Raw genomic sequence first — 9,022 nt, 5'->3', positions numbered from 1 at the left:
TTTTTGTATGAATCTTCATAATTTGGCGATTATTAAAACTTTTCGAACTTAAATTCGAATTTTCGAATATATCTTAAAAAGCTGATATTCTAAATCTACATTCAAAAAACCATGTAAATGTCATAATTTTTAAGTTCGAATTTCCCTCAAATAAAACTGGCATTATATTTTTTATGAATTCTTATAATTTAGAGATTTTTTAAATGGTTTCAAAAAATTTTTCGAATTTTCGAATATATCTTAAAAAGTTTATATTCTAAAACTTTATTTCAAATACTTCAAAAATCATGTAAATTTTAAAATTATTTTCAAAATTTTCAAATTCGAAAATGAAAAAATAAAAGAAATTAAACACAAATAAAATTAAAATTATAATTTTAAGATTTAAAAAAAAAATCGAAATTATGATCGAATTTTTGAACATATGTATTTTTAAAAACTTATATTCTGAATCTGTATTGCAAATACTTTAAAAATTATAATACATAGTTAAAAATTTTTTTGTTTTAATTTTATTTTTTAAGCTATTTTCAAAAAATTTAAGTTCGAAACAGTTTTCATATAAAATTAATGTTCTGGAATTCTTCTAATAATATTTAATTTTAACAAATTTTCATAACATAAATTAAAAAATTTAATAATCTAGAGATTTTTTAAATATTTAAAATTAAATTTTCGAAAATAAGTTCACATTATTGAAAGCTTTTAAAATAAACAGTCCTTTTTATAAAGAAATTATTTAAAAAGTTTAAAAAATTTCGAGTATAACTTCGAATTTATTCTAAGAAACCTCATGATCTATAGATTGTTTTAACAGAAGTTCAAATCTTCGAAATTTAAAAAAAAATCCACATAATCTCGGGGCTTTTTAACGGCATTAAAAATATTTCGAAAATAAGCAAGAATCTTTTTTTTGGAAAAATTTATTTTTTTATCGTTTCAAATAATTTCTCTAACAAAAACTACCATCTCCAAATACAATGCTACCAACTTACAAAAAAACTCACAATATGACAAACAGCTGACTGTCAATACATATACTGCGTTTGACAGTTGGCCACAACTTTTTTGTTTTTGTATTTTCTTCCAAAAAAAAATTAGTGCAGCTTTTTAGCTGAAACGAAATTTTTGTGCAAATTTTAAAGTAAAAAACCTCCACAAAAAAATATGGCTGCTAGCCGGGAAGCTGTTAAAAGGGCTGTACAACAAGTACGTCCTATTCTATCCGTTGATCGTGAAGAGGCTCGTAAACGTGCTTTAAATTTGTACAAAGCCTGGTATCGTCAGATTCCCTATATTGGTAAGTGTCTCTGTAGCCGCCATGTTATGTCATCAGGAAAAATATATTTTTATTATTAAAATTAAAATGTTTATAAACAAATTGTTAAATTGCAGTTATGGACTACGATATTCCCATGTCGATTGAACAATGTCGTGCCAAATTGAGGGAAGAATTTGTTAAGCATCGCAATGTGACCGATGTTCGTGTCATTGATATGTTGGTCATTAAGGTAAGTTGGTGTTGATTAATTTTATTAATTGTAAAATGTTTGTATAGAAACCTGAATTTAAAAGAGGGGTGATTTTGATTTTGAACTTGATAAGGAAAGAGCATTTTTTACAAATATCCAGTTCAGCCTAACGAAGCCCTCCTTATATCGAGTAAAAATTGCATTTCACATATTATTTCGGCTCATTCTAGTTTCGAGTAGTGCTACGGAGTAAATTCCTACTAAATATATTTGAGTTTTTTGACACATAGTTGTCTCTGGGTTGACAATTTTTAGCCGAGTATGACTTGTATCGTTCCGGAGCAAGATCCTATTGTTGTGGAACATTAAATTGTTGTATTATGCACTGCTTCTGATCTTTTAACATTGTATAAACTAAAATCGCTTCATAAAATCTTCAACATTCGCCTAAAATTCTGATCGTATGGTGATTTTAGAACCGTTAATTATATTTTTGAAAAGGAATCAAAAGTGGTGGAGTCAAATGTTCATGAAAGCAGGCAAAGGAATCATATAGCTATTTTAAAGCATCTGAGTAATGTTGAGATTTCTTTCGACTTGTCTAACTCGAAAATTTATATTTCAAATCAATCTAAAACTTTAAACAAATTTTAATAAATTTTCTTTCTTTTTAGGGTCAAATGGAACTCAAAGAATCTATTGAGATCTGGAAACAAAAGGGTCACATTATGCGCTACTGGAAGGAATCACAAGATCCCAAACCCACAGATTTCCTTTCCAAATTTGTGCAAGGTATCAACTAAAATCTGTGCAAAAAAATAGTGTAATTTTCAGTTATCAAATTAAAACAAAAAATAATGCGTGTGTTAAGTGATATTTCAAAAGAATAAAAACAAATTAAAAACACTACGTTACAAACAACATATGTAATTTATTTAATATTATCATCCTCAAACAAATCATCCATAATATCCTGCAAAGTTAAACCAAATTCCTTTAGTTCACCCTCCAATTCTAAATCATTAATTTCCACGATTTCCAAACTATTATTTTGTTTGGAAAAGGCATCAAAACGACTGGTGTAACCATGATATTGCTGAAACATTTTGGCCATTTCTTCATTGGTTATTGTAAGAGAATGATGCCTTTCACAGTGCTGCCTTAGGCTGTAAAATGAAATAAAAAGAAAAAACTGAGGGTATAAATAAGCTTAGCTAGAGAATTACTTACTCTTTACGTAAAGCAAATTCCTTTGGACATTTTTGACATTTATAAGGTTTGCCAGTGTGTTTATATTGATGCACTCTTAGGGCAAAATTGGAGCAAGATGTGAAATCACAAAAGTTACATTTGAAATAACGTTTGTTAGGCTCCGAATTTCTTAAGTTTATGCCTTTCTGGCCGTGTATACGTTGCTTATGCACTTTCAATTCGGCATTACTAATATAATTTTTAGGACATAAATCACATTGATGATAACGCTCATTGTGTCGTTTGCGGTGTACCGCTAAATACTCCGAGCAACTAAAGGTTTTATTACATATTTCACATTCATGTTTTATGGCCACCAAATGTTGAGCCTGCAAATGCTGTTCATATTTTAAGACTGAGGTAAATTTTATTTTACAAAAATTACAATTAACAGCACGACGTGTCTCACAGACACGTCTATGTAAAAATAAGCCGGATTTTAAATCAAATAATTTACCTTTTAAAGAAAAAAAAAAAACAAAGCCATATAGGAGTTTTTTTAATAAATAAATTATTTATTTATTCATTTAATAACAGTTACATACCACATTTTTCGCAAGCATATTTTCTATTGCCATATATGTTGGTTCTTTTATACGAACAATTATGATACATGGTATAATGTATTTTGGCCGATTTAAGATCATTAAATGAACGATAACAAGAGGGACATTTAAAATAATGATTTATAAATAGATACTTGTCCTCGTCTATGAAATGAGCCTCTAATAAATGAGCATCTATATGGGTTTGGGTACGTCCTTTAAAGTTACATTGTATACATATGTAGGTGATTTCTAATGAAGAGAAAGTTTTAGGTTCTTTACTCATTTACATGTTTTAACAACTCACCAAATTGAGGATTTCTTTTAACCACATTGGTGACTGTAATATAAAAATAATTTATTATAAATTGTTAAATTTGTAAATTGATAAATTACCTTGTTTAGTTTGATATAAATTAAGTTGCACATTGTTAAGACCATGAACCTTTTGACAATGTTTGAAAAGACTTTCCGTATAGCAGGTGTAAAAACTGCACAATTTACATTTGAAAGGAGCAATTTCTGAAACAAATACCATTCAAAACTCTTCGTATGAATTGATAAAGAGTAACATTTTTACTCACCTTTATGTTTCTGTTTGTTGTGTTCGTAAAATCCCTTGCGGTCTACAAAATACTTATTACATATAATACATTTAAAATCGGTGTTTTTTATTTGTTGTACAGTTTCTATAGATGTACCAGCATCTGAAATTGATTGCATTTATTTTAAGAATTTTAAAAGTTTTCTCTAAAACATTTGTAATACCTTTAGTTGAATTCTTCATTAATATTTTATAGGTATTTGTTATTTTTACTGGTTCAAATTGTTTAGGTGGCAAATCATTTTTCTTAATTTGCTGTTTAAATTGAGTTTCAAAATTTGTTAGAGAGCTCTAAAATGGAAGATATAGTAAATTAAAGAGACTTTTGGAAAATTTTGAGATATTCAAAGATCGATTTGTATTAAAAATTTCACCAAAATTCTTTAAATAATTGAATATTTATGAATTAGCTTTTTCTAATACCCACCTCTGATTCTTGTATAGTGTATTGTTGATTTTCTTTACTCGTTAGATTCCCCAAAAATGTGGCTCCCTCCGCAACCTCTAAAGGAACTCTGCTTTCACTTTTCGAAGCCTTAACCATGCTAATAAAGTGATAAGATACTTGCAATGCCTTACTGCATCTCAAGCAAATATATTCCGTTGTCTCATGTCCCAAGGCAAAAGAAGTAAAAACTGAATTAAAATACTCTAACAAAGTTTTGCCATCCATGTGTGAAGATTCAGAATTTAAAGTTAATAAAACTCCAGTTTTAGTTAAGCAACAGCTACAATAATTTGAAAACATTTTGAACAATTTTGTTTAACTTTTAAGTTTTAAGCAAAAAAAAAAAAACTAATGAAATTTGTAAATTTCAACTTTAAAAGAAAAAAAAAGCAATAAAATATAACGGGTTTTTTTGGATAAAGTAAGAAAAGGAATAAGTCAAAGGAGAATGCCTAAAGTAAGTTTAAGTCGACATTGATAAGTACTTCTTTAGTTTATGTGTCAAACTTGATTTATATTGAAATTTTAATAAAATGTTTACGTTTTGTTAATGGAAACTTTTTTATTTATTTATTTTATTTATTTATTCAAAAACAATGGCCGTAAGCCGATAGGGCCTAATTGGCTAGTCTACAATTAAATATACTTATAATACAAAAATATTATTGGTACATTATTTAGTAAGAAAATATAACATATATTTATAATTTTTTTTAATTATAATTTTCTTATTTTTAATAGTTAGACTTGAAGTTTTGCACACACTGATTAGGATTCTATAAATTGGTGAAAATAAAGATAATATTATTAGCCTAAAAATGACAGTAAAACATAATAGGAGCGAAATGCAATAAGGTTATATAAAAGATTTTTTGCAACAAATGAGTTATACCAATTAAATATTTTATAAAAACTTAGGGGAAATGGCTGTACAATATACATTTACATAGTGGAATATCATTAAAAATAGGCTCAGGGTTAGTTATGAATTCGACAAAAAAATATTTTTAAATGCATATAATGAATGTGAGAATTTACGTTCCTGGTAAGGAATAACAGTATTCCATAAGCGCGCTATGTTAACTCGAAATGATCTCGTCATAAATAATGAAACATGTGCTGGACATATTAAAGAATGTGTTCTATTTGAAATAGCAAAGTTAAATTTATTCTGCAAATAGTCAGGTTTACCATATTTTATAGTTTTAAAAAAGAAAATCATTTTTCTCAACTGAACATATCGAAAGAAACTACAACCAAGTAAATCAACGTAATATTGAGAAACATGATCACTAATCCGAAGTCCATAAATATAACGTACTACACTATTAAAGGATCTTTTTAATCTGTCAATGTTGGAGTTTGAGGTACATGAGTAAACTTCAATACCATAAATTAATAACGGTAAACACAATGATAAAGCAACACGACGTTTTATTGAAGAGGGCAAGTAAAAACCAATATTATATAACTTTCTCAATGTCCAAGATATTCGTGAAATTACTGAATTTATATGAAAACTAAATGTTAGCTTATCATCCAAAATAATACCAAGTGTTTTATAATGAGGAACAATTTCTAATACTTCGTTATTCAGAATAATGTTTAAAGAAATAGATTGTTTAGAAAATACCATTACCTTGCATTTCATGGCATTTAGTTGTAAGAAGTTACGTTTTGACCAATCAACTAAAAGATCAAGTTCAGAATTAATATGCGCCTCAGAATTTTGTAGAGATAATAAGTCAAACGTTGATAAAAGCTGTATGTCATCAGCATAGGTATAACATTTCAAGAAATTTAATTCATGATAAATGTCATTTATATATAACAAAAATAATAATGGCCCTAACATTGACCCTTGTGGCACACCACGGTAAATTGGAATCCTACTAGAAACTTCACGTTCTATTTGAACAAATTGACTGCGACCATGTAAGAAAGAGTAAATGAGTTTACAGGCACTTGAACTATAACCAAATGTATGTGAGAGCTTATGGATCAACAATGAATGATTAATCGAGTCGAATGCCTTACAATAATCCAAAAAAATTAAAATACTAACCAAATCCTTGTCGAAGTTTTCCCTAATAGTTTCCGTGATTTCCAGAAGTGTGCCAGTAGTACTAAATCCTTTCCTAAAACCTGATTGATGTGGATGAATCAAACTACAACTATTTAGATGATGTAACATTTGTTCCCTAATAATTAGTTCCAAAACTTTTGAACAGACTGACAAAATACTGATAGGACGATAGTCCGAACAATTCCTAGGAATCTTAACTTTAGGAATCGGTACAATCCTACCAACCTTCCAAATTTTAGGAACTACCGATGTTGTCAACACCCTGTTAATAATAAATGTTAAATGTTTTAAAATAGGCAGTATTATGAATTTAAGAAATTTAATATGAATTTGATCAGCACCTACCGCTTGAGATTTGATACTTAAAACTGCATTTAAAACATCAGTTTCCGTAACATTTGCAAAAGTAAATCCTTCAGAGGAAGGTAAATGGTCAAGACCACCATCAGCAGTTCCAGCCATACGGGAAAATTCATTAAACTCGTTCAGTGAAATAGGAAACCGTTCATTTCCTGGTGATTTCACAATTCCTATAGATTTAATCTTGCACCATAACTGTTTCTGATCACATGTAGAAAAAAATCTTAAACAGTACTTCCTGCGAACACCTCTTATGATGGTTTTTAATCTGTTTCTAGCTCTGCGATAAGCTTCAAAATTCCTATCAGACCTATTTTCCCTGTAGGCACGATATGTCAGATCTCTAATACGCTTAGCACTACAAATACACTCTTCATTCATCCAATTATGTACAACGCTTTTAACTACTCTACGATTTGGTACATTATCCTCAAACAAACGATTTAAATTGGAATTAAAACATTCTACACTCTCGTCAACATTCAAACTATCATAGACGCCAGAAAAATTCATAGATTCTAATTGAAGTAAACATTGGTCGTAGCTAAGATTTGAATAATCCCTACAAAGGTATATATCCGGATTTTTAAACTGAGAAATATTATATGTTATAAATATTGCCGCATGATAGGAATTTAGAGCAGGTATTTGAAATTGATGTTTACTACTAACTAATTCTATGTCAGAGACTAGATAAAAATCTATAAGTGATGTAGATAATTGTTGAGGAGAATAATGTGTGGGTAAAGAATTGTGAACTATATATAACGACAGTCGCTCGCAAATTTCGCGAACAATAGCACCATTAATAAAAAGGTTTATATTAAAATCGCCCATCAAAATTATATTATTATACCTAGAAGAGAAATTTTCAAGGACCCTTTCACAACAAAGGAATTGACCATTAGGAAGATATATAACACCTAACAAAGCTACTGAATTGTCCTCTAAAATTATCTCCACGAAAAGTGATTCAACATTAACATCATATTGTTCATCAAAAATATTACCAGTCTTTAAATTATTCCGTATGTATAAGCAAACCCCCCCGCCTCTACAACCACTTCTATCCTTTCTAAAAAGTTTAAAACCAGGAATTGACACAGCCGAATCATAAATAAACTCCTTATACCATGTTTCCGTTATACCAACGGCATCAATATCGCAATCCATTATCAAGTTACGAATTTCATCAAATTTAGTGCTATTTTCTCTAGGAACCAAACTTTGTGCATTGAAGTGTAGAATATTAAAGTTTGCAGAGTTTATTACAGCATTAATTTTACTGCCATCAGAGGCAATTTCACCTAAATTCTCACCTAAATTCATCATAAACCCTAAAGTGTGCACGAAAATCAATCATCCCTATTAAAAACAAATTTAACTTATTTAATATATATAAAGGCAACATAATATAAAGGTCGCAAAAAAGCAAAAATAAATTTAAAAATATTAAAACATTCAAAATTCATTAAAATTCAAAGTATAAAAAATTAAAAGTTTACGAATGTAATAATTATGATTTAGTGATAAATAATAATAATAGTATTTAATATTACAATAAAATAACTTAAATTTCGTATTTAATTTTTTTTTTCTTTTTTATATCAAATTAATTAAATATTCAAATTTTAATAATAATTGAAAAAAAAAAAAAAAAAAAAAATAGAGATCATATTTCAAATTTTGTTTTAAAAATTTTAAATAGTTTTAGTAAGTAACAACTACAAGATAACATTATTGTTAAAAAAGGCACAAATTGTAATTGCATTTTTTATTTTATTTTATAAAAAACTAATAACAAATCATCATTATTGTGCTCAAATATTTAATTTTTTAATTTAGTTAATTTTTTATTATTTTGTTTTTCAATTTAGTTTGTAATACGATTCAATTATTTTAAATTAGCATTTGTATGTATTTATTATGTAGAAAAGAGAAAATACAAATTAAAAAGAAAAAAAGTTTTATTAAATAGTTTTATTTATTTAAATTCAATTGATATTAATTGTCTTCAAATGTATTTTTTCCTTTTCAATAATGTTGAATTTCTATTATATACTTTAAGTTGGCATATGTATTAATTATGTATTAATGGGTACACTAAATTATTTACTTTTTATTTTCATAATTGTATATAGATATATCAAATACATGTAAATTTATCCAATTTACACTGAGTTAATAATTTTAATTCTAATTAGTTTAAATTATAGTTATTAATAAATTTTGAGTAATAAGGTTTTTATTTGTATA

At 27.4% G+C, this 9,022-nt stretch overlaps 2 protein-coding genes across 2 annotated transcripts; one reads left to right on the top strand and one right to left on the bottom strand.

Moving 5' to 3' along the window:
* Nucleotides 1-1,015: 1,015 nt before the first annotated feature.
* LOC119603420 (NADH dehydrogenase [ubiquinone] 1 alpha subcomplex subunit 6) lies at nucleotides 1,016-2,393 on the top strand. Its single transcript, XM_037955447.1, has 3 exons — nucleotides 1,016-1,300; nucleotides 1,396-1,511; nucleotides 2,147-2,393. The coding sequence occupies exons 1-3, from the start codon at nucleotides 1,168-1,170 to the stop codon at nucleotides 2,273-2,275; spliced, it is 378 nt and encodes a 125-aa protein (XP_037811375.1). The 5' UTR covers nucleotides 1,016-1,167; the 3' UTR covers nucleotides 2,276-2,393.
* LOC119603419 (zinc finger protein 197-like) lies at nucleotides 2,389-4,714 on the bottom strand. The gene is made up of 8 exons (XM_037955446.1): nucleotides 4,300-4,714; nucleotides 4,037-4,163; nucleotides 3,853-3,975; nucleotides 3,665-3,790; nucleotides 3,576-3,608; nucleotides 3,269-3,520; nucleotides 2,703-3,180; nucleotides 2,389-2,638 (listed from the first exon to the last, which is right to left on the bottom strand). The coding sequence occupies exons 1-8, from the start codon at nucleotides 4,618-4,620 to the stop codon at nucleotides 2,404-2,406; spliced, it is 1,695 nt and encodes a 564-aa protein (XP_037811374.1). The 5' UTR covers nucleotides 4,621-4,714; the 3' UTR covers nucleotides 2,389-2,403.
* Between the last annotated feature and the right edge of the window lie 4,308 nt (nucleotides 4,715-9,022).

This window comes from Lucilia sericata, unplaced genomic scaffold, assembly GCF_015586225.1.
Source record: "Lucilia sericata isolate MDLA Ls3-8-SP2 unplaced genomic scaffold, ASM1558622v1 Contig000306F_arrow, whole genome shotgun sequence".
NCBI classification, from domain to species: domain Eukaryota; kingdom Metazoa; phylum Arthropoda; class Insecta; order Diptera; family Calliphoridae; genus Lucilia; species Lucilia sericata.
Note: the sequence above shows the minus strand (reverse complement) of the source record. Positions and strands in the feature narration are given on the sequence as shown.

What these genes read in the sequence shown, in the direction of transcription:
- LOC119603420 (XM_037955447.1), top strand. Translation starts at nt 1,168, where the DNA reads ATGGCTGCTAGCCGGGAAGCTGTTAAAAGGGCTGTACAACAAGTACGT. An exon ending in TCGTCAGATTCCCTATATTG is followed by an intron (nt 1,301 to 1,395) that starts GTAAGTGTCTCT and finishes GTTAAATTGCAG; the next exon opens with TTATGGACTACGATATTCCC. An exon ending in TTGATATGTTGGTCATTAAG is followed by an intron (nt 1,512 to 2,146) that starts GTAAGTTGGTGT and finishes CTTTCTTTTTAG; the next exon opens with GGTCAAATGGAACTCAAAGA.
- LOC119603419 (XM_037955446.1), bottom strand. Translation starts at nt 4,620, where the DNA reads ATGTTTTCAAATTATTGTAGCTGTTGCTTAACTAAAACTGGAGTTTTA. An exon ending in TTTATATCAAACTAAACAAG is followed by an intron (nt 3,609 to 3,664) that starts GTAATTTATCAA and finishes TTTATATTACAG; the next exon opens with TCACCAATGTGGTTAAAAGA. An exon ending in GAATTTGCTTTACGTAAAGA is followed by an intron (nt 2,639 to 2,702) that starts GTAAGTAATTCT and finishes TTCATTTTACAG; the next exon opens with CCTAAGGCAGCACTGTGAAA.